The sequence below is a fragment of the Trifolium pratense genome, linkage group LG4 (assembly GCF_020283565.1).
Source record: "Trifolium pratense cultivar HEN17-A07 linkage group LG4, ARS_RC_1.1, whole genome shotgun sequence".
Classification (NCBI taxonomy): Eukaryota; Viridiplantae; Streptophyta; class Magnoliopsida; order Fabales; family Fabaceae; genus Trifolium; species Trifolium pratense.
The window spans coordinates 7,397,633-7,421,379 of NC_060062.1; the positions used below are offsets into that span (position 1 = coordinate 7,397,633).

At 33.5% G+C, this 23,747-nt stretch overlaps 5 protein-coding genes across 8 annotated transcripts; 3 read left to right on the top strand and 2 right to left on the bottom strand.

The window, feature by feature from the left end:
* Positions 1-314: 314 nt before the first annotated feature.
* On the bottom strand, positions 315-2,848 carry LOC123881526 (tubulin beta-2 chain). The gene is made up of 3 exons (XM_045930234.1): positions 2,193-2,848; positions 1,344-1,613; positions 315-1,230 (listed from the first exon to the last, which is right to left on the bottom strand). The coding sequence occupies exons 1-3, from the start codon at positions 2,584-2,586 to the stop codon at positions 548-550; spliced, it is 1,347 nt and encodes a 448-aa protein (XP_045786190.1). The 5' UTR covers positions 2,587-2,848; the 3' UTR covers positions 315-547.
* Positions 2,849-6,661: 3,813 nt separating this feature from the next.
* Positions 6,662-7,557, top strand: LOC123923318. The gene has a single exon (XM_045976006.1). The coding sequence runs from the start codon at positions 6,793-6,795 to the stop codon at positions 7,390-7,392; it is 600 nt and encodes a 199-aa protein (XP_045831962.1). The 5' UTR covers positions 6,662-6,792; the 3' UTR covers positions 7,393-7,557.
* Positions 7,558-9,490: 1,933 nt separating this feature from the next.
* LOC123924380 (heme-binding-like protein At3g10130, chloroplastic) lies at positions 9,491-10,703 on the top strand. Its single transcript, XM_045977249.1, has one exon. The coding sequence runs from the start codon at positions 9,799-9,801 to the stop codon at positions 10,546-10,548; it is 750 nt and encodes a 249-aa protein (XP_045833205.1). The 5' UTR covers positions 9,491-9,798; the 3' UTR covers positions 10,549-10,703.
* A 154-nt stretch (positions 10,704-10,857) lies between these two features.
* Positions 10,858-13,582, bottom strand: LOC123924381 (immediate early response 3-interacting protein 1-like). 4 transcript variants are annotated; one of them, XM_045977250.1, is made up of 2 exons: positions 13,456-13,582; positions 10,858-11,283 (listed from the first exon to the last, which is right to left on the bottom strand). In XM_045977250.1, exon 2 carries the CDS (start codon positions 11,278-11,280, stop codon positions 11,047-11,049), a length of 234 nt encoding a protein of 77 aa, XP_045833206.1. In that variant the 5' UTR covers positions 11,281-11,283; positions 13,456-13,582; the 3' UTR covers positions 10,858-11,046. The 4 variants fall into 4 exon arrangements, with proteins under 4 accessions (XP_045833206.1, XP_045833208.1, XP_045833207.1 ...); XM_045977252.1 differs by having other exon boundaries at positions 10,858-11,286; positions 13,456-13,560; XM_045977251.1 differs by having other exon boundaries at positions 10,858-11,286; positions 13,465-13,544.
* Positions 13,583-14,807: 1,225 nt separating this feature from the next.
* Positions 14,808-17,621, top strand: LOC123923567 (fructokinase-like 1, chloroplastic). Its single transcript, XM_045976261.1, has 2 exons — positions 14,808-15,611; positions 16,646-17,621. Exons 1-2 carry the CDS (start codon positions 14,922-14,924, stop codon positions 17,336-17,338), a joined length of 1,383 nt encoding a protein of 460 aa, XP_045832217.1. The 5' UTR covers positions 14,808-14,921; the 3' UTR covers positions 17,339-17,621.
* The last annotated feature ends 6,126 nt before the right edge of the window (positions 17,622-23,747 follow it).

Genomic DNA, 23,747 nt, shown 5'->3' on the forward strand with positions numbered 1-23,747 from the left:
ACTATGAATGTGCACGTATTGAGCTTTGAATTTGATGATAATCTCTATTGGGTTTTCACCCAATACCATTGTTTTGTTGATTTTGAAAGAAAACAATACAAGTTCAATGTAGCTTTTTCAGTAGAAAAATGCATTGACTTGGTATTGATCTGTCCTAAAACTGACTCCGTATAATTGCACATAGATACTGCAAAATAGTAGCAGTAACTTGGCATTTGCAAATGCTGGTCATTTAAATTCAATGTGGCTGTTCAAGTATTGAAAAAGTTGTCAATGGAGTCCAAGATTCGGTTATCTGGTTCGGGGAGTTCAAGTGTTGGGAAAACCGTATAGATTGATTGTTATATTAATAGGTGTTTAAACAAAAATACTGTCTTTCCCTACCAACAATGCCACACATAAAACATAAGTAAAACCAGAAAAATAGCCGGAAAAAAGTTATATCCCCTTACAAGTTACAACAAAGAAATAATGATCCGGCAACAGGAAGTTGCGGTATGTTGTGTTAACCATATTCCGCAAAAACAATCACAATCCTCATATTTCATCATTCATCATGTTCCTGATACTGTTCCTCTTCTTCCTCTTCATACTCATCATCATCAGCAGTAGCATCTTGATATTGTTGATATTCAGATACAAGATCATTCATGTTGCTCTCAGCCTCTGTGAATTCCATCTCATCCATTCCCTCCCCAGTGTACCAATGCAAGAAAGCCTTTCTCCTGAACATAGCAGTAAACTGCTCGCTCACTCTTCGGAACATTTCCTGAATTGAAGTCGAATTACCGATAAATGTTGAAGCCATCTTCAATCCTGTAGGTGGAATATCACAAACTGTGGACTTCACATTGTTTGGAATCCATTCCACAAAATAGGATGAGTTCTTGTTCTGAACATTCATCATTTGTTCATCAACTTCCTTTGTGCTCATTTTGCCTCTGAAGATGGCTGATGCAGTGAGGTATCGTCCGTGTCTAGGGTCAGCAGCGCACATCATGTTCTTGGAATCCCACATTTGCTGTGTGATTTCTGGTACACTCAAAGCCCTGTACTGCTGAGAACCTCTTGAAGTTAGAGGTGCAAACCCCAACATGAAAAAGTGGAGGCGAGGGAATGGAACCAGATTTACAGCAAGCTTCCTTAGATCAGAGTTAAGCTGACCAGGGAACCTCAAACAACATGTGACACCAGACATGGTAGCCGATATCAAATGGTTAAGATCACCGACTGCACCACAAAAAATCAAACAGCCATATCAGAAACCTTATTGAACAAATGCAACAAATCTGAAAAACATGGAATACAAATATTGACAAAAAACGAGGTATGAATTTCCTTACAGCTTGGGGTGGTGAGCTTGAGGGTACGGAAGCAAATATCATACAAGGCTTCATTATCAAGAACCATACATTCATCAGCATTTTCAACAAGCTGGTGAACAGAAAGAGTAGCATTGTAGGGTTCCACAACAGTGTCAGAAACCTTAGGAGATGGAAAAACTGAGAAAGTAAGCATCATCCTATCAGGGTACTCTTCCCTGATCTTTGAAATCAGAAGGGTACCCATTCCAGATCCAGTTCCTCCACCTAGAGAATGACATACTTGAAAACCTGCACACACAAAGAATAAAACACATCACACCCATTTCAAAATCAGCCACAACATAATCAAAGTATACCCAATTAACAGCAACATCACATGAAGGTTTCAAACTTTACTAATCAGCGGACATACACACAACCATTTTGTTACAACCATTTGATAATCATCCATAAAACAATAATTAATTATCTTTTACATGAAGCCTAAACACTAAATTTGTAAACAAGAACATTACATTAGCATTCCATGATAGTAAAACAAACGAAATCCCAATTAACAGCAACACTACAATTCAAAATCATCAACAAAACTTTAAAAAATAAAGCAACATAGATCTCATTTTGTAACCAGCCAACATACACCGATTTCAAAATCATCCACAAAACAATAATTAATTATCTTTTACATGAACCTTGATACTAAATATGAAAACAAATCAACACATCCAAATCACACGAAATTCCAAAACCACTCATCAAAATTTAAACTACAATTATCAATTTAATTTAAATAAAAAAACACTAACAAATCCATAAATTAAAAAATCAACAAAACCCTAAATTTCAAGAAAGTAAAAAAAACCATACCCTGCAAGCAATCACTGTTTTCAGCTTCTTTACGAACAACATCAAGAACAGAATCAATAAGCTCAGCGCCTTCAGTATAATGACCCTTAGCCCAATTATTACCAGCACCACTCTGACCAAAAACAAAGTTATCCGGTCTAAAGATCTGACCGTACGGTCCAGACCGGACACTATCCATGGTACCCGGTTCAAGATCCATAAGAACCGCTCTAGGAACAAATCTACCACCACTTGCTTCGTTGTAGTAAACATTGATTCTCTCTAATTGAAGATCTGAATCACCACCGTACTTTCCAGTTGGATCGATTCCATGTTCGGCACAAACAACTTCCCAGAATTTGGCTCCGATTTGGTTACCGCATTGGCCACCTTGGATGTGAAGAATTTCTCTCATTTTGGGGAAGAAATTGAAAATCGAAAATTGAAAAACCTAGAAATTGGGATTGGGAATTGGAAGAGAGAGAGAGAAAGAGGTTTTGAAAAGGGTTTTGTGGGGTTAGGAAAATGAAGGTTCTATTTTATATAGAAAATGAAAAAATTAAAAATTTGTTTTTTTGTTGTAACGGTTAGATTTTTTAGTGGAATGTGAGTTGTAATTAATTTATTTAATTTCTTTATTTGGGAGATTTTTTTGAAATTCAAAAGTTGAGTGAGAAAATACAGCTAGATGCTTTGCTGTTTTTGAGGGGAGAAAAGGACAGACAGAGTGGTAATCACTTTTGGGGAAACTTAAATCTATTTTTTACCCACTTACGTCTTTTGAATTTGGCCCACGTGGAGTGCTAGCAACACACTCCAATAACAAACATACTCTAACACACTTTCTTTTATTGGTTAAAATTTATATGGGTCCCATAAAAGTTATATGGGTCCACATTTTTTTATGGGACCCATGTGAATTTCAACCAATAAAAGAGAGTGTGTTGGAGTGTGTTTGTTAAAGAGTGTGTTGCTAGCATTATTCTTTGGCCCACTGATTAAAAAAGTAATTATAGTTGTATTAATTGTAATTATAAAATTATTTTTTTGCAATATAGATTATAGGAGTAAAAAAAATTATTTTTTTAAAAATGAAAGTTAGTTTTTTTTTTGTAATGTGAACTTCTCCCAGCCATCAAAATGAATGAAAAAATGTTTTAAATTAGGGTCATGCTAACTAGTGCCCTCGGGGCACTAGTTAAGGATACAAAAAAAGCAATTTTTGCATTGAAAATGACACTTTTTATACTTTACAAACATTGACTACACAAGTTTCAATGTAATTTTACTATAATTAGTATCCTTAAGTAGTGCCCCGGGGGCACTAGTTAGCATTTTCCTTTAAATTATGGGTCATACTAAACGGTGTTCTTGGACTAGTTGTTAATGACAAGGTTATCAAAATCGGACCGGACTGGCCGGTCGGACCGTGAACCGGTCATGAAAATGGTTCGGTTATGAGCAAAAACCGGATAGGAAACCAACCGGGCAAAAAAATGCGTGAACCGATTTTCGAACCGGGTTGAACCAACAAACCGGCTGGCACGGTCCAAGCGGTTATGCAGATTTTTTTTTATTTTTTAAAAAACAGGGCAAAACAACGTCGTTTTAAACAACACGTCGTAGGAATAGGAAATGTTTGTTTTTCATCGTAGGAATTGATTTTTTTGAAGGCAGTATGTTGTCAATTGATGTTATGGTGCTATTTTGTGTGATTGAATTTAGTTTATTATATAATTTCTAATTTGATTTGAATTATAAATTTTATTTTATTTTGCCTTGTGATATTTTATCTTTTTAATGTGTGAAATTGTGAAATATTGAGCAATTATTCATATATTTTTATTTATATATTAATTAAAATATATATTTAATTATAAACGGTTCGACCCCGGTTGAACCCGGTCCGACCAATTGAACCTGGAACCGGTGAGCTCGCCGGTTCGATGACCGGTCCGGTTCTGACAACCTTAGTTAATGATACCAAAAGGAAATAAAAGACAAAATTAATGTTTGTAAGCTTACACTTTTAGGTATTGAATCCTCAAATTTTAAGACAAAGTTTCTTTATGTTTTTTTATTAATATTCTTAATTAGTATCCCTGATGCACCGTTTAACATTTTTCTTAGATTATTTTAAAAAAATAAGTTTGCGACGGTTTTGTAACTGTCACAACCTCTGCTACTAATTCTAATGTTGTGCGTAAATGACATATTTGAAACCGTCACAATATCAACTGCGATAGTTGTAAGTAATTTTTTACAGAACCGTCGCAAAGTGGTCTTGCGACTAGCAAATCATCGACAATTTGAAAACCATCACATATGTCTTAATTGCGACGGTTTTAACTGTCACAAAATGCAATTTTAAGAGCAACAAACAACCAATTTTCTTCTAGTGCTAGATTGTCTTTGAATTTTGACATGGATTTTTTTTCTTTCTTTGACATGTTTTTGTTTTTATATTTACCTCAACCGAGCAAAACTTGAAGTTTTAGCTTATCATTAAGTTTCATTATGTGTTTTAGTATATATATTTTAGAGCTCAAAATTTCTTCTTTGATGCCTCTTGAGTCTCGTTACTTAATGAGTATGGATTTGAAGAAAAACTCACATGAAGCTAGTGAAAACATTAATAGAGTATTTTTTGAAGGACCACTATTAATAGAGTATTAAAAATATATAAAACTCTTGACAAAAAAAGAAAAATATAAAATTGGTTTACCATCATATCTTATATTTATATATGGGTCCTTATATATAAACACCTCATAATTCCAGACACCTATTTGATACCCACCACATAGCCTTTTTATATAACTCATCCGACAAAAGATAAAAATCAAATAAATTCAGGGGTGTCAATGGGGTGGATGAGATTTACATCAAACATTTCTCTATTTTTTATTTATTTATTTATTTTTTTAACATTTCCCTATTTATATTATTATATATACCAGTTTATCTAATATTCACCAGCTTGATTACACATAATTTATTCTTATGTGAAATCTTGAATTTGAACTTGGGTCATCATATTTTTCAATCTCTGATGTGTATTTACTTAGATATTTAAGTACGTGTGACCACTTGACTAATAACAAAAAATAAATAAAATTAAATTGATTATTGCAAAGCTTCTCTCAATTATGACTTTCACCAGAAGTAGAGTAGTGAAATTTCCACCTTTAAAACTCGATCGCACCATATTTTATAAATTTTATATTTATCAATCTAAGGTCAGAATTTCACTAGACAATAATTTTACGTGAGAGATCCACTTACAGACCCCTTTCGATCGTAGTTGCGGGGGATCGAACTGTGGTCCTCCCTACCAAATTCAACACCAATTACCACTAAACCAACTAACGATTTGTAAATAGTAGGCTTGGGAACAGGCCAGGCCAGACCAGGCCTTGACAGGCCTGAGCCTGGCCTACGATTTTTTTTCGGGCCTGAGCCTGACCTGTGGCCTATCAAATGTTATTTTTTTTGGCCTGGCCTGAGCCTTTTAAAAGCCTGGCCTGGCCTGGCCTTGTAGCCTGTTTAAAAGCCTGTGTTACATTAAAGCTACTCTATATAGTTTTTTTAAATAGGCTAAACAGACCTTAAAAAGTTCACATTTAAATTTTTATAATTTCTACAACATTAATAAAAAACTAATAATATGATTAACAAAATAATTAAAAACTAATAAAATAACAAATACGATTACGAAAAGTCGCAACAATTAAAAGCTAATAATGTTTATATAAATAATATATTTTTATAAGATATAAATAATAATATTATATAAATAATAATTATTATAAACAGGCCGGCCTATCAGGCTTCGTATGCCTTTTTAGAAGCCTAAGCCTGACCTATTTATGTAAACAGGCCGTTTTCAAAGCCTAAGCCTGACATTTTTAATAACCAGGCCAAGCTTATACAGGCCAGGCCGAAGGCCCCTGTAGGCCGCCTGGCCTAACCCTAGTAAATAGGGCTCATATTAGTTTCACAGGATAATTGAGACAAAAAAAATCTAAAATATTAAATATTTATAAAGTTTTCAAAAGACAACTTTATCCTTAATTTTGATAACCTCTAGGAAATTTGATAGGATTAAGTATGATATTTAATTTGTTAGTGATTTCAACTCCTGCCACTAACATGAGAATTTCGTCGGTGAATAATCTGTCGGTAGTTCTATTTACTTTTCTTTGAGCTTAAAACATGTTCTGACCTTAATGAGTCCATAACCCAACTCACCCAAACATTTCTTGACCAAAAAGAAATTGTGTACTTTTCTCTAAACAAATTTTAACCAAATTCAAAGGGTAAAAAATAAAAGCAGATTAACTTACAAAAACCAGCAAAGACTCAAAAGTTTGTGGTCGTGGCTAAATGGAGTCCATGAATGCATGGCAAGTCTACATAATAACAACCATTCATATTTTTTTCATTAATTCAAAAGCAAAGTCTCAATTTGCAAACATTTTTCCAAACAAAATCTCATAGACATTTCAACTCATAGAATTATCAATATTCCTTAGCATATATCTTTCATTATATATACAAGAAATTCAAGGCTACATCTATAAGCCACCAAAATCTTTAATCTTTCATTTCAATCTTTAATATGGGTTTAGTATTTGGAAAAATTGGAGTTGAAACACCAAAATTTGAAGTAATCAAAACCACACAAAACTATGTAATCAGAAATTATGCACCTTCTGTTGTAGCTGAAATAACCTATGATCCATCAATGTTCAAAGGAGATAAAGATGGTGGGTTTAAAGTCTTAGTTGATTACATAGGAATTTTTGGTAAACCTCAAAACACAAAAACTGAAAAAATTTCAATGACTTCACCAGTAATCACACAAGAAAAAACTTCAGAAAAAATTGCTATGACAGTACCAGTTGTGACAAATGAGAAGAATAAAATGGTGACTATGCAGTTTACTCTGCCTTCTATGTATGAAAAAGCAGAGGAAGTACCTAAGCCTATTGATGAGAGGGTTGTGATAAGAGAAGTGAGTGGGAGGAAATATGGTGTGGTGAAGTTTGGAGGAGTGGCAAGTGATGAAGTTGTGAAGGAGAAGGTGGAGAAGTTGAGGTTGAGTTTGGAGAAAGATGGTTTTAAGATTGTTGGTGATTTTTTGTTGGGTAGGTATAATCCACCTATGTGGACTATACCTATGTTTAGGACGAATGAGGTTATGATTCCTGTTGAATGATCATGATATGGATGAAGATGTTTGTGAAATTGATTTATGTACTTTATGTTTTTTTAAGGTATTTTTCTGTCAAAATAAAGAGTTTTCTGTAACGGTTATATTTACCTCTTAAGTTTATCGTGCATAAGTGAGACAAATTTTGCATCTTGTACAAATGAAACGGTACTAAAATTGAATATGAAATAAAGTTAAGATATGAATCATTCTTATTGAACTTTCATCAAAACAAAAGGAATTGAGATGTGAAAAGAGAGTTTGAGGGAGAAGAATAACAACTTCACCAATCACATAAAAATGAGAAATAACTCCTAGTTCACTATATATATCCATGTGTGATAAAATCCCTTAGTGTGATAATTCGCATCAAGCTTAACAGAATGACCTTCATTTGCCTCTTGTGAGACCCTCCACTCCTCATTTGCCGACTCATCGGTTTCTAGACCTTTCCCTTTATTTTGTCTCATTACAACAAACTTGTTTTTACTATTGATCAACGAGTCTCTGCATTGGAACATGCAACATAACAAGTGTTAAAGGAACCTACATGTAATAGGCCAAGCGTATCACATGCAAAATGTTAATGGATGAATCATATAATAGATGGGCTTAGACCACAATATACGCGCTTAAGAATTTGGGTCTTTATCGTTCTTTATCATCTACTAGTACTACCATGTCTTATGAGATATTTTTTACTGCCCTACTAGTTTCTCGCACGTCCTATTTTTACTCATCTATGAAGAGAGAACATGTTTTATCACTAAAAATGGAGAGAGAGTGTATTTATGGGTTAAGATTCAATCGCCACAAAAAATAAAAAAACCTGAGAGTTTTTCATCGGAGAGGATTCTATGTACTTTATTTGAGTTGGAATTCAAAATCTCACTATTGTGTTGGTTTGTGGTATTCATATTTGAGATGGATATATACTCCTCAGATATACATGTTTCAAAATTATCCTCAATTCTTTAAAAGAAATTCTTATACTTCCCAAATATTATCCAATCATTCTTGATTTCTTGTATGCCATTGTATGCTTTTATAGCTTTATTGATACTCTCTGACTTGGGATTATAATATATAGTACCATGTCATAGTAGGAAACTTTATACATTTGGTTAGGATCATTTTATTGAAGAAAGAAAAATTATTATTATTAGTGACACTAATAATTATTTTATAATTGTTTTCAACTCGTATATAATTTAAAGCTGCGTCCATTGAAGTTACAAAGTCAAATCGAGTTGACACCTTATGAACATATTCATTTTTGTTAGAATCAGAGCTAAAAAAATTTAAACTGTGATTATCATCATGTTTTATATATAATGTAATGATCAATGTCTATTTTTACAAGTATTCCATGGGTACAAACACTCCGAATTTGAACATGATACATTGTCGACACTCGACATAGATCTCTAATATTCTTTCGCAAAACAGTATCCTAAACTAATTGTTATCGGATAAAGAATAAATATCGGTTTATTGAAATGTTCATTCAATTTGGTCCATAAAATTATATAGAAGGTCTAACAAGAATTTCAATTTAAAGAATTATTTTCAAATTTCATTAATTTTAAAAGCCAAATTGTCTAAAATCTAAAATTTCATAGACAAATTAGTGATTTAGTTTTAAATAAATGATCTAGACCACAATGTTAAAATTGCTATTAAAATGCAATGACATATGTTGATTTAACTTTTGTGCATGTTTAGATAAAATATTTGACAGAATTACGGCGCAACCCTGTAATTTTGACAAAAAAATATATTTCAGAGATTCAACAAAATTATAAAGTGTATCTGGAATTTTGATAAATTTAGCGTAACTTTAAATATCAATTATGTTATTGATTTCGATTTAATTGCAAAAAATTTGAAAACTATAAATAACTTGTTGAAAGCTTATAAATTACATGAACTTGATAAAAAAAAGGAGTTAAAACTATAAAAACTTTCCTATTAATATAACCATAGTTTAGAAATAATCCTGAAAGATTATAACAAAAAAAAATCTTGAAAGAAAATAAAGAAAACCCAAAAAAGAAAAGTTCAAATTCTAAATGGAGTCCACAAACAGCATGGGCAATGTGGCAGAAAAACATCCACTCATTTCATAAGCAAAATCTGGAATCTTGAAATGCTAAATGCTAAACCCTTCTCAAAGAAAACTTAAAGACATGTCACCTCATAGAGTTCTCAACATTGCAAACTCCTCCATCACTTGCATGTCCTTATTCTATCTATTATTGATTTGAGATCGGTCGGATCATATTACATTTTCAATAAATCATCTTCAAATATTTGTAACGTTGATTTGAGATCAGACAGAACATATATATACTTACGCTTTGAACAAATCATCTTCAGATATAACGGACGGTTGAGATCAGTAACTGTATCATGTATTTACGGCGCGGAATCCAAATCTCTTATCCCTTATTATATAAAGGATTGAAATCCACTTCAACAGGTCATCAAAACCTCATACCAACATCTTTCAACTCTAAGCTTACTCTTTTTCATTCTCAATCCATAATGGGTATGGTATTTGGCAAAATTGGTGTTGAGACACCAAAATATGAAGTGATAAAAACCACAGAAGAATATGAAATCAGAAAATATGCACCTTCTGTTGCAGCTGAAGTTACCTATGATCCATCACAGTTCAAAGGAAACAAAGATGGTGGCTTTATGGTTTTAGCAAACTATATTGGAGCTTTAGGGAACCCTCAAAACACAAAACCTGAAAAGATTGCTATGACTGCACCAGTTATCACAAAGGATGCTGGAGAAAAGATAGCTATGACAGCACCAGTAGTGACCAAAAGTGGCGGCAGCGAAGACGAGAAGAAGAATAAGATGGTGACTATGCAGTTTATTTTGCCAGCTACTTATGCAAAAGCTGAGGAAGCACCTAAGCCAACGGATGAGAGGGTTGTGATAAGAGAAGAAGGTGAGAGGAAATATGGTGTGGTGAAGTTTGGAGGTGTGGCAAGTGATGAAGTTGTGAAGGAGAAGGTGGAGAAGTTGAGATTGAGTTTGGAGAAAGATGGTTTTAAGGTTGTTGGGGATTTCTTGTTGGGTAGGTATAATCCACCTTGGACAATTCCGATGTTTAGGACTAATGAAGTTATGATTCCTGTTGAATGAACATGATAGATGTTATCATGACATAGATTTCAGTACTTTATGTTTGTATCCTGTTATTTTGTATGTTGTTGATGTTGAGAACTTGGAATATGTGTAGTGATGAAAACTGATGTTTTATTCAATTTTCACACAATAAAATGCCAATTGAATGTTCATATGCATGTTTGTTATTGTTATTGTTTTTTACTGGTGAGTTGGATCTCGGAGATTCACCAGAATCAAAGAAAACTCGTAAGGTTCAAAGAATGTTTACAGAGATACTTATATACGGTATATAATATACCTGCCAACAAATTCGCGATGCAACTGTAGCTTAAAACATCTTAAAAGTTCAAAGGAATGATAAATTTCAATACTGATACAACCGAACTGATAAATTTTCTGATAAATATACCTCAGTTGAATTTTCGCAAGATTGTCAACTATAGCCGGAGCATAAAACTAAAAATTTACAACACACAACAGAGTACAGCAATCCAATATCACACTCTATTCAAGTTATCCAGTGAACAGTTTCACTATGATAGTGATAATATTGAAAAGAATAAGGGGAAGTCTCAAGAATTGACAAGCATAAATGAGTCCTATCACTTGTCCTTTAAGAGAATTCCTTTGAGGTCCTGTCATTTCTGCCAATGTCCATCCTCTCCGAGCAAGGAATCGGTCCTCATTCAAAATTGCCAATGCATTTGCAAAGAGGAGTAACCCTTCTAGCAAAGTCCAGAATCCCATCTTCTGCAAGAAAAATAAAGGGTGTCGTGGATGTTAGTATTCAAAGAAAAACTATTGCTGTTGATAATTGTATCGGAAGGAGCAAATGACTCTTTGAAATAGAGTTCTCTTTCTTTTTCATTTTGTTCTACCAATTTTCCAACTCTTTTTTCAGGGTTCTCAACACACAGATATGTATGAAAACACAAATTAGTGCAATATTCAATGTTGTCAAGCGCGGATTGCAGAAATAGCTGTTTGTTTGCATTCTGCTAAGCTAAAGTTGCTATAGCTGCTTATCCTCTCAGCTAGATGAATTTAAATGATTAGATAAAATACAAGGAGATCGGTAAATACTCATATCTCAAAACCAACCTTCAAAAGACTATAATAGATTTCTTAATTGCCAACTTAAACTCACTTTTCAAACAAGTCAGAATAATCTAGAAGGTTGTGCACTATGATACTCATCTTCACTCAATTATTCTTAGGTAACTTGACAATCTGTTTTTTGAACATCACGCGATTATCACAAATCACTAATACTCGATTCTCTTAAGTACGACAACTACACTATCTGCTTGGAGCAATAACTAATTTGGCTTTAAATATATCAATTGTTTAGAAACCAAACACAACGACGAGATTGCAAAACACAATAAAGATGGGAGAAAAAACACACTTCAGGTTATTATTACCTTACCTCAAATCACAAATAGAACAACCAAATATCATATGTACAAACCATGAAAATTAGCCTAAAAATATAATCACGAAGAACCTATGGATCCCATCCAACAGAGCTCCAAGCATGACATGATTCTTAATCTACAATGAGGAGCCAGCCCTAGTACGAGAGGACTGGGTTGGACCAATCTATGGTGAACTGGTTGTTATGCCAATAGCAGCGCCGAGCTCCTACGTTGGTATGGAAAGAATTGCTACTTAGCGGGAAATCCTTCTCTATACAAGTTCTCGAACAAGGTTTTTGAACAGAATTTCGATATGTGAGAGGTGTGGTGTAAGGACCGCGAGGGGTACAACTACAAGATACAACATGTCACAAAATCACCATAAACAAGTTGCATATGATCACATCTCTGATTTAGAATAACATATAGTAAAATAAGAACGATGATTAGAAGATCTCAATAACTTCTGAGTATCTTCAATTCCTGTAGAATGTTTCAGAATAATAGATAAAGAAGTTTGTACGTAACTCACCGATCCTAAATTCAACCATAAATGAGCAAAAAAATCAGTTTTTTTAGGGTAAATTATGTTTGTAGTCCCTATAACAATTTTATCCATGTTTTGTCCTACATTTTATAAACAAGGTGTTATCAGGGTTCATTATGTTTGTAGTCTTTATAACAATTTTATCCATGTTTAGTCCTACATTTTATAAAAATAAGGTGTTTTTAGTCCTGATCCTTGCAGAAGGACTAAAACCACCTTGTTTTTATTTTTATGAAAGACAAGATTAAGAATGGTTATAAAGGGACTGAACTTGAAATGTTCGAAGTTTTATAGACCACGAAACTTGGATTGACAGTCAGTTTGGTAGAATAATGGTGTCCCACCGTGATTTCCTCAAACTCACCATGATTCCAAAAATACATATACTAACCGGTGATCGGGCTCAAGTGGTTAATGTGCCCCCTACGACGAATCGTTCGGGAAAAACACAAGTTTGATTCCTAATAGGAACAATTTTTTGCTAGACTTAACTTAACTCGTGGCCAAACTCCGGATTGCCATGACTAACACACACACAAAAAAAGCATATACATGCACTGGAAGATTCCCACACTTCTAAAATACAGCATGCAAAACAGATCAAGGAACAAGCATCTTAAGCAAATCAATCCCCATATGAAGTGATGATAATATGCAATTTTTACTTCAAACACAACAACAATCAGATTCAGAAGTGTTTTATGCAAAAATCAGTGAATCAAAATATATCTAAAATAACCCAAAATTGCATGCAATAAAACTTAATCAAATTGTTAAATTCACCAAAATACAAATTCATGAAAACAACAAAAGTTTCAGTCAACGGATTGTTGCAAACTTGATAAGCTATCTTACATTGAATTTCTTGAAAATTTCTCCAACAAGTTAATATAATCAAACGAAGAATCTATAAATAATTGATTTGATTAAATAAACAAAGTGAGATGAGTTTGTTACCTGTTACTGTTAGAAAAGAAGGAGTAACATACGAGGTTTCGAAACTGAAAGTGAAACGAAGAAAAAACCACTCTTTAAGAAAGAATATTTTCCAGAGGACACTATCTAACGGCTTGAAACGGCCTTTGCCAACATGTCTGCGCAAATATATCCGTTCGATCAGAAGTCTACCTGGGAACTCATGAAGTATCCCGCACTCGATCTCTTTTTTGCTGACATGGTTCATTTGGTGTAAATTAATTTTATAGCAATGTCCAATAGGAATCTTCTATTTCTCCATGTCACACTATTAAATTAAGGTTTTTCCTAATTAATCCTCACATAAATTAAGGGTAGGTGCCTATACATGACACCAATTAAATTCAGTTATATGTGTCCAAGTCAAACATAAATAATTTTTTACCAAAAATAATTTTGTCATTCAGAATTATATTTCGGCTACGATTGTTCTAGAATCGGTTCACCTAGGTAACATTGATTTTATTTTTTATTCTCTTGCATGTTTTAATCACTATCTGTCGATTAAAATTTGATCTTACAGAAAAGTGAAGCGGCGGCGACAAGCGAAGCACTGGTGAAATTTGTTGATCTTACGAGGAAAGAAAAAATGAATCCATAAGAAAAAATTAATAGGATTTGTGAAAAGTATTTTTTTTTTTTTTTGAAAAAGTGAAAAGTGTTTTTTAGTAAATGATAAGAATATGTGTAACCTAAAATATAATTAATGAAAAATAGTAACCTAAATTATAATTATTTGAAAATTAAAGTAGTCAAAATTACTTTTTGATAAAAAATTATTTATATTTGACTTGGACACATATATGTCTGAATTTGATTGATGTCATGTCAGTATAGGACATATACCCTCAATTTATGTGAGGTAGAGAAGTAGTAACCTTAAATTAAACATAAATTTTGAATAACAAAAATAACATACTGAAAATAACATAAATGAAAAATATTAGATTTAACATAAGACAACGAATGACATAAATTAACTACTTATCTGTATCATCATTTTTTTTCCGGCTTTCAATCATCACCAAAACAAAACTTTAATCTTATCGATCAAAAGCTCAATAGAAACCTTTGTTTTTTGAATGACATAGAAACCACCTTATTATCCGGTAAAAAAAGACCACGTTATTAGTATTATTGAAAAATCGTTAATTGGTTTAGTAGTGATTGACGCTAAACTTAATAGAAAGAATCACAGTTCGATTCTCGTAACTACGATCAGGAGTGACTAAAATCATTTGATATCAGAATTGACCCCGAAACAAAGGAAAAAAATGGTTTCACATATTAATCCATTTTGAGAAAAAGAAAAAGAAAAAGAAAGAAAAAGAAGTCCATTTTCTTACTTGGTTCGGATAAAGCACAATTTCAAAATCTTAAAAACCAGATAGGATTTTTCTTTTCTTACAGAAAATGGATAAACCCTTCCATTAATCAAAAGCCCAAAAATGTCTTCTTCATCAATTCTTCTTCATCATCTTCTCCTTCTTCCAAACTCACTTCAAAAATCCCAAAAAACCCTTTCCAAATTCAACACAACAACCTCAAAACGACACATCAAAACCCCAAATGCCTCTTCCACAACAGAATTACAATCCACAACCTCAAAACGACGCAACAAAAAAAACCAACCTCAAAACGACACAACAGAACCTCAAAACGCAGAATCAGATTTAGAAGACTACGACGATGGAATCGATTTCCCATACGAGGAACCACCTTTAGTATGTTGTTTTGGAGCAGCACAGAGGGAATTTCTCCCTACTGTGCGTGTGCAGGAGTTTCCAATGGACCCTGATATTTACTCAGAATGGAAAATGTTACAATGGAAGCCGCCCGAGTTCGCTCGAGCACCTGGTGGGCCACCGTCCAACGTGGCAGTGGCCCATGTTAGGCTCGGTGGACGGGCGGCTTTGTTGGGGAAAGTTGGAGATGATGAGTTTGGGGAAGATATTGTTTTGGGGTTGAATAAGGAGAAAGTGCAGACTAGAGGAGTGAAATTCGATTCGGGGTTTAGAACTGGGTGTAGTTATATGAAGGTGAAGTTTGAAGATGGGAAGATGAAGATGGAGACTGTTAAAGAATCTGCTGAGGATGCTCTTCGTAGTGATGAATTGAATCTTGCTGTTCTAAAAGAGGTTTCTTTTTTTTACTTTAATAAGCTTGCATTATTTGTTAATTGTTGTTTTTTCACTCAAAAACATAGTTATTGCTATTAGATTAGAATAATATGATATGAAAATGTGTTTATAAGTGCGAGATATTCGTCACCGTAAAAGTTAGTTTTGTAGGGTTAAGTTAGGTCTAGCCTAAATTTTAAGATGGTATCGGAGTTTATTAAGGATTAGCTAAGTTGTCCGCTATTGGCCAGTCGTGTCATGCTTTAGACGGACCTTGGTCGTGACGGGTTTTGTTAGAGTTTCTCATTTTACAAGTTGATTTTATAGGGTTGAGTCGGGCTTGATCAATATTTTATCGTATGCGAGTCATATCTCGATTCAATATAATTCTAAACACAATCGATCTAGATCCTTAGAGTGTATCTATTTTGGACTTGAATCTCGATACCTTGATTTTCTATGATGAATCATGATTCATTCTAATGAATCACTACCTAAACTTAGTATAAGAAGTTCCTTTTTTTCGCAACTTTTTATAGTCAGCTACTTTTCTTTTGTCATTTGATTTATGACTTGAATATTGAATTATTTGGCGTTGCCATGTCACTTGTTTCTACATAAATAAAGCATGTCATATTTTTATCAGTGACATATCTTATGATTCTTAATAAGATTCCATTTAAGATTCGGGAGGTTGGTCTTTTGATTCACAATTTTTATCTTGATTTGATAAACATGCCAAAAAAGTATAATCATAATTTGTTTCCATGTTATTTGGGGAGGGAAACTTTTTTCTATTAAGTTAGGTGGTATAATAACATTGGTAGAAATGGTGAACGCTTGTTAATGTATTAGGAAGACAGTTTTGCCTTTGTTTGGGAGAATGTTTGATAAACGTCATATTGTATGAAATTGATGTTTTTACTTTGAAGGTAAGTTTAAAATAAAATTAGAATCACTAATGAAGTGTAAATATAAAGAATTTTGCAAGTCACGCATGTAGAGTTTGGAAATCTATAAACTTTTGAAATGGTAATAGTTTGTTATTGCAGGCGAGGGTTTTCCATTTCAATTCAGAAGTTCTAACGTCTCCTTCTATGGAATCAACTCTTTACAAAGCAATTAAGTGGTTTAAAAAGTTTGGCGGCCTTGTGTTTTTCGATTTAAACTTGCCATTACCACTGTGGAGATCACGTGACGAGACTCGAGAAATAATCAAAAAATCATGGCAAGAAGCAGACGTCATTGAAGTGTCAAGAACCGAGCTAGAATTCCTTCTAGACGAAGAACATTTTGTGAGGAAGAGAAATTATAGGCCACAATACTACGCTGAAGATTTCGAACACACCAAGAATCATCAAGAGTATTACCATTACACTGCCGAGGAAATCGCGCCTTTGTGGCATGATAAACTTAAATTCCTGTTTGTGACTGATGGAACACTTAGAATTCACTATTATACCCCTTCTTTTGACGGGGTTGTGGTTGGAACAGAAGACGTGCTCATAACTCCATATACTTGCGATAGAACCGGCTCGGGCGATGCGATTGTGGCTGCTATTATAAGAAAACTAACCACTTGCCCGGAAATGTTCGATAACCAAGATGTTTTGGACAGACAGCTACGTTTCGTTGTTGCAGCTGGAATTATATCGCAATGGACCATTGGTGGCATTAGAGGTCTTCCTACTGAAAATGCTGCTCAGAATCTGAAAGAACAAGTTTGGGTACCTTCTATGTGGTGATAAAAATTGTTTGTGCAATTAGAATAGAACTTAGCAGTGTCATGGGCATTAGTTGGTAGGTAAATGTCTCATTATTTATTTATACGTCCTTTCTAGGAGTGTTTGTTTCATCTCAAATAGGAGCAAGGTAGAAGAACACAATCAAGATTTTGCAGAAATTGTTTACTTTAGCTCCAACTCATTTCATCCAAAAACTACTTCTGAATAGTAGTAGGTGGAGGGTGTGGATTCAAAACTTTGTAGTAGTTGAGAATTGAAATGTTAATGTACACTATTTTTGTAAGTGGTTTGCAGTTAGTGCTTCTAGTTCATGTCACTTATTGTTTATCTTCTGCTTTTGTTTTATTGCTCTCCTGCATTCAATACATACTAGATTCCAAGTTTGAATTGTTTTGGAATATTTGAACAATTGATATTTTTGGCAGTGCTTATTTGATCTGTAACATAGAATAAACATATGCAGCATGTTATGATGAAGCACAAACACCATATATGATATTGACACATTGAATAAACAAGCTCTTTCGGTGCTTTTGTTTTTGGTATAAACTAGGTAACCTTTGCGCACAACTGCAGAGACTAATCCCTCGAGTCTTGTAGGACTTAGATGGATGGTAAATTCTTCCTAAGAGTTTTAATGTGGTATACCCAAGCCAGAGATTAAACCCAGGACTTTGGTCAAGCTAGAAGAGATATGTGTTATCTTATCTAAGTGCTCTTGAATAACTCTTTCATATTTGGGTTTATATCTTATTTCAGTTTTAAGGGACTAAGAATCATATGTGATTGAATCAACGGGCAAATTGACCCATTTTTTGTTCAATCGTTTAAGAGAACTTGCGGAAATATAAATCCGAACAATTGCAGTTCGGAACTATACCTCCGGTGAGGGATAATTTTGTCAAAAAATTAAAATAGGCTGCACAAATGGGCTCTTATTTGTTCGGCCCATTTGTGAAAACATGCTTTAAAAAAGGGGTGTTACTTTTGCCGCCCTACTGGTTACTCAAACACTGTAGCGGACGACATTTTCCCCCAAATTTTCTGATTTTATAACATTCGCTACTTAAGTAGCGGATGTGTAAACATAGGGCGCGCGAGTAACCAGTAGGGTGACAAAAGTAGCTCCCTTGCGCGAGTAACCAGTAGGGTGGCAAAAGTAGCTCCCTAAAAAGGGCTCTTATTGGCCCGGCCCATGTTCAATCTCAAAAGGGCTCTTATATGCACACCCAAATTCAACACCTAAAAATTACTTAACATATAAAAATTGTTATTTTCTTTTCAACACACTTTCTTATTTTTCTTTCCTTTTATAAAAAAATTGGGATTACATAAATAATAGTAGTTGATAACCTAAAGTCAACACTTAAACTACAAATTAAACTATCAAAGATAGAAGAAGCTTTAGGAAACAAGGCAAGTGGAATTGCACTTCTCCACCCTATAACTTAAAGTCCAACAATTAACGTGTAATTTTCCTTTCACAAAGTCTTGCTTTAACGGTATTACTTTTCTTTGCTCCTTCCTTATAGACTGACTATATTTCACTTCTCACAAGTAGAGTCTATGTGTTTTTAGTCAAAAAAGAAAAGTATATAGTATTTGTGTATGTGATAATTCATCTAACAATTCTTGCTTTGGTAAAAAAAGATGAATAGTTTGTGTTTGTGATAATTGATCTAACAAGTCTTGCATGGACTTGGACCATGTCAACTTAATTAATTTTGGCATAACACCGAAGTTTCAAGGCCAAAATGAAGTCTTGCTTGACCAACAGGCAAAAAGGATAAAGAAGCTATGGGTGTTACCAATGAAATTTTCTATTGTGATCCTACCTATTTTATCGCACGCATTATGAATTTATTAAAATACTCATGTCCGCTAGTTAAGTTGCGGATACCCCCAAAACACCATACCTTTATAACATCCGCTACTTAAGTAGTGGATGACATTTTTAAAAAAAAATCTCAATTTCATAACATTCGCTACTTAAATAGCGGAATAGTAAAATCTCGTTATAAAAGAAGGTCTCGCTACCAATCTGTTTATATTTTTCGATTCAATCCTAAACTGCTTATTGAAATTGGTTTTATACATTACACACCCAATTCAATTGAACACCTAAAAATTACTCAGACATAGAGAAATGTTATTTTATTTGCAAACATCCTTTCTTGAAGCATGCTATTTTTCTTTCCTATTATTATATATAAAAAAAAAGGATTAAAGCCAACACTTAAACTAGAAATTAATTATACTATCAATGATAGAAGAAGATTTAATTATGAAACAAGATAAGTGGAAGTGCACTTCCCACCAAAAACCAAAAAGTCCAACGATTAACGTGTCATTTTTCTTTGCTACTTTACCTTCCTTATTGATTGACTCTCTATTTCAATTCTCTCAATAGAGTCTATGTCTTTAGCCCCAAAAAAATTAAGTTTAGTATATGTGTATGTGATAACTCAGCTAACATTAATTCTTGCTTAGTTGGACTTAGGCCATATATCAATTAATTAGTTTTGGTATGACTTAAGTTTCAAGGCCTAAATGTAAGTGTGGCTTGACCGACACTATTTAATTAGTATTAGAAAAGAGCTAAAAATTCGGTATATAGAGACTTATATAGTGGCTAATGATGGCAACTATTATTTCTTTGTAATATTTATTTATTTTGTTTTGCTTAATTCCAACTTAGATTGTCATGTGGGAGATTAGTTTATTATGGAAGACTCAAACCTCTGTTGGTATTTCATAGATGCGAGTTCGGACAACGATTCTTATATATTACCAGTAATATTTTTATCAATTGAGTTTTGTTCACGAGAATATAGATATGTATGTTTTAAATAGCCTAATAAATAAGTTTAAAGAATGGTAGGGATTCCGTAAAAAAAAAAAAAACAGAACGGTGGGGATGCAACAATTTTAAAGAGTGGTGAAAAGTTGTAAATGAATTGGAATTTCCAAATTTGTGATCTTTCTACTTATATGTTCAGAGTATCCGTTTGATCTACTAACAAATAGGGGACTGGAACACATCATAATAATTTTCACACATCATAAATAGGGGACTGGACAGGATAACTCTAGTTGTATTATGTTTGATTGTAAAACTGTTTTAGGAACTGGACAAACTGGGAGGCAATGGACAGGACAAAAACAGAAATTTTTGTCCCTCACTAAATCACAACACAATTTTTTGTCCGCAGTACAAGTTGTCTAAAATATCAAAATACCATTTTATTAACCAAATATCATATAAGACAAAAAAATGTTCAATATCCCAAAAATTTGTTCTGTGCTGTTCTGTCATGTGTTGTGCTGTTCTGTCTTGTACTGTTCTTTTCAATATTCTTTTTAATATTTACTTACTATTGGTAACAATCACCGTAGAACCCTTACTTTGATGTAAGGACATTTTATGAATTTTTTTTGAATGAATTTGAACTTAGATCACCAATTTTTTTTCGTGTGTATTTATTTGAGGAATGGATTCTCTCCTGTGCAGTTTTCACTGCAGGAGGTCCAGTCCTAAATCCAACCATTCATTTTTCAAATAAAAAAAATTAAAATCGCAGTGATAATACAATATGGACTGAGATTACACTGGACAAAATAATGTACTGGAGAGGACCCTCTCCCATTTATTTGAGTATGTATAGTCACTAAACCAACCAACAAAATAAAAAAAAAAAATTTTGGCCAATAACAATAGTAAGCATAAATGCAAACAATTTTTGGCCAATAACCCTTGCAACAAGTAAACACATTCGGATGTCACAACTGACATGGACCACATATAAACAAAATTAACAAGAGAATGAGGGCTTTGTCTCCGGTGCGCATGACAAATGAGCCTCGCACCGTACGCAGGCAAGAAAAACCGGATATTAATGGTATATTCTCTTCCACGTGTATTTGAAATTTTATTTAATAAATTTAATTATTCCACTATCTGAGGGGTAACATTGGAATTTTATGTAATTAAAATAATTGTATTATTAATTTTTAGTTTCAAGTACACAATCAGATTGCATAAAAAAATACAGTCAGATCAGTCTTTACCGGTTCTTCCTTCCTATTCCTAATTCATAACAGATCTGAAGATCTCAAACTCAATGAAATTTGATGAAAACAAAGGAACTGAGATAAACTGAGAGCGGTGGTTACATTTTATTTTTTTTTACATTAAATTAAATTAAACAAGTGTGGAATTTCACTTGGTCTTATTTTTTATTTTATGTTACTCATTTTGTATTCTTTCGGTTTTATTTCTATTTTATATTTATGGGTTTGTACAAAAAAGAAAGGTAACCGAGAGATTTAAAGTTTTTGGGTTTGATTTTTTGTTTGTTTTGATTTGTTATTTTTTGGGTTTAATTTGTGTTTGAAAATGATAAATAAATGTTTAGGACAAGATTTTGGATTTTGGTTTTAATTTAGGGATTTTTTTTGTGGTTTTTGGTTTTCTGATCGGTGGTCCGCCGCCAGTGTACATGATGAACACGATGAACATTCATCATGTTCTTGAACAAGATGAAAATGCAAGAGAAAGAATGAATGAGAGAATTCAGTGAGAGAGAGAGAGAGAGAGTGGAGAGAGTGAAGAGAGGAGAGAGAAAATAATGACAAAAATGAGAGAATTGGGAGGTTGTCGGTATTTCTAGGCTTTTGATCCTGTGTGACGCGAGTCTACTGTGCACCCTCGAACTGTCAATCGTTGGATGCGTTCAACGCCCCAGATGCGTTTTCCAGGATCCAATCAAGGACGTCCGATCAATCAACCAGCCCTGATCGTTCCAGGCTTTTTTTTCTTCTATTTTGCACATGAATGGGCTCGGGTACTGGGCCTTAGTTGTTTTTTTATTTACACCCCTGTCCGTTGTTATTCGCATCCCTTTGCAACCCTTTTTATTTTATTTACTTCATTTATTTTATTTCAATCATAATAAAAAAAATGTTAAAAATAATAAATTACAAAAAAGAATTTCGATGATTGGAATCCGAATGAATAGACATATTGTAATAATAGTCACATCGGAAACCTAATTTTGATGAAAGAGTCATGAACTTTGACTGAAACTACCAATTTTTATCGTAGATTTTGAATTTTATCAATCCGACCATTCAATATCCCCTAGTTGGACAGACAAACAAATGAAAAAAATAATCTTGATGATCGGACTCCGAATGGATAGACAGATTGTAATAACAGTCATATCGAAAATCTAGTTTTCATGAAAGGGCCATGAACTTTGACAGAAACTATCGATTTTGATCGTAGCTTGCAAATTTAATCAATCCGACCGTTCAATATCACCTAATTGGACAAACAAACGAATGAAAAAAATTATCTCGATCATTCGACTCCGGATGCACGTGCAGAGTGCAATAACATTCTCATAGGAATCATTGTTTATATGAAAGTGTCGTGAAGTTCGACTAAAACTATTGACATTGATTGAAGAATTCGAATTTCATCGATCCGATCGTTCAATATCACCTAATTGGACCGACAAACGATTAGGAATAAGAATTTTTACGATCGAACTTCGGATGGACATGGACATTGTAATAACAGTCACACCAAAATTCATTAAAACTAGGTTTCTAATGTGACTGTTATTACAATTTGTCTATCCGTTCGGAGTCTGATCATCATAATTCTTTTTTTCATTCGTTTATCAGTCCAATTAGGTGATATTGAACGGTTGGATCGATGAAATTTGAATCTTCAGTCAATGTCGGTAGTTTTAATCGAACAATGATTCCAATGAGACTGTTATTACGATCTGCATATGCATCCGGTGTCCGATCGTAAAATTTCTGATTTACAATCGTTTGTCAGTCCAATTATGTGATATTGAACGGTCGGATCGATGAAATTTTAATTCTTCATTCAATGTCGGTAGTTTTTGTCCAACTTCACGACACTTTCTTAGAAACAATGATTCTGATGTGACTTTTATTACAATTTGTCTATCCATTCGGAGTCTGATCATCAGAATTTTTTTTTTCATTCGTTTGTCGGTCCAATTAGGTGATATTGAACGGTTGGATCGATGAAATTTGAATTCATCAGTCAATGTCGGTAGTTTTAATCGAACAATGATTCCGTTGAGACTGTTATTATGATCTGCATATGCATCTGGAGTCCAATCGTAAAATTTCTTATTCACAATCGTTTGTTAGTCCAATTAAGTGATATTGAACGATCGGATATATTAAATTTGAAATCTACGATCAAAATCGGTAGTTTCGGTCAAAGTTCATGACCCTTTCATCAAAATTAGATTTTCGATGTGACTGTTATTACAATCTGTTTATCCATTTGGAGTCCGAACATCAAAATAATTTTTTTCATTTGTTTTTCGGTCCGATTAGATGATATTGAACGGTGGGATTG

Coding starts and splice junctions, on each gene's coding strand:
- LOC123881526 (XM_045930234.1), bottom strand. CDS start 2,586: ATGAGAGAAATTCTTCACATCCAAGGTGGCCAATGCGGTAACCAAATC. Junction 1,614..2,192: donor AAACAGTGATTGCTTGCAGG/GTATGGTTTTTT, acceptor TTGTGTGTGCAG/GTTTTCAAGTATGTCATTCT. Junction 1,231..1,343: donor CAAGCTCACCACCCCAAGCT/GTAAGGAAATTC, acceptor TTTGTGGTGCAG/TCGGTGATCTTAACCATTTG.
- LOC123923318 (XM_045976006.1), top strand. CDS start 6,793: ATGGGTTTAGTATTTGGAAAAATTGGAGTTGAAACACCAAAATTTGAA.
- LOC123924380 (XM_045977249.1), top strand. CDS start 9,799: ATGTATTTACGGCGCGGAATCCAAATCTCTTATCCCTTATTATATAAA.
- LOC123924381 (XM_045977250.1), bottom strand. CDS start 11,280: ATGGGATTCTGGACTTTGCTAGAAGGGTTACTCCTCTTTGCAAATGCA.
- LOC123923567 (XM_045976261.1), top strand. CDS start 14,922: ATGTCTTCTTCATCAATTCTTCTTCATCATCTTCTCCTTCTTCCAAAC. Junction 15,612..16,645: donor ATCTTGCTGTTCTAAAAGAG/GTTTCTTTTTTT, acceptor TTGTTATTGCAG/GCGAGGGTTTTCCATTTCAA.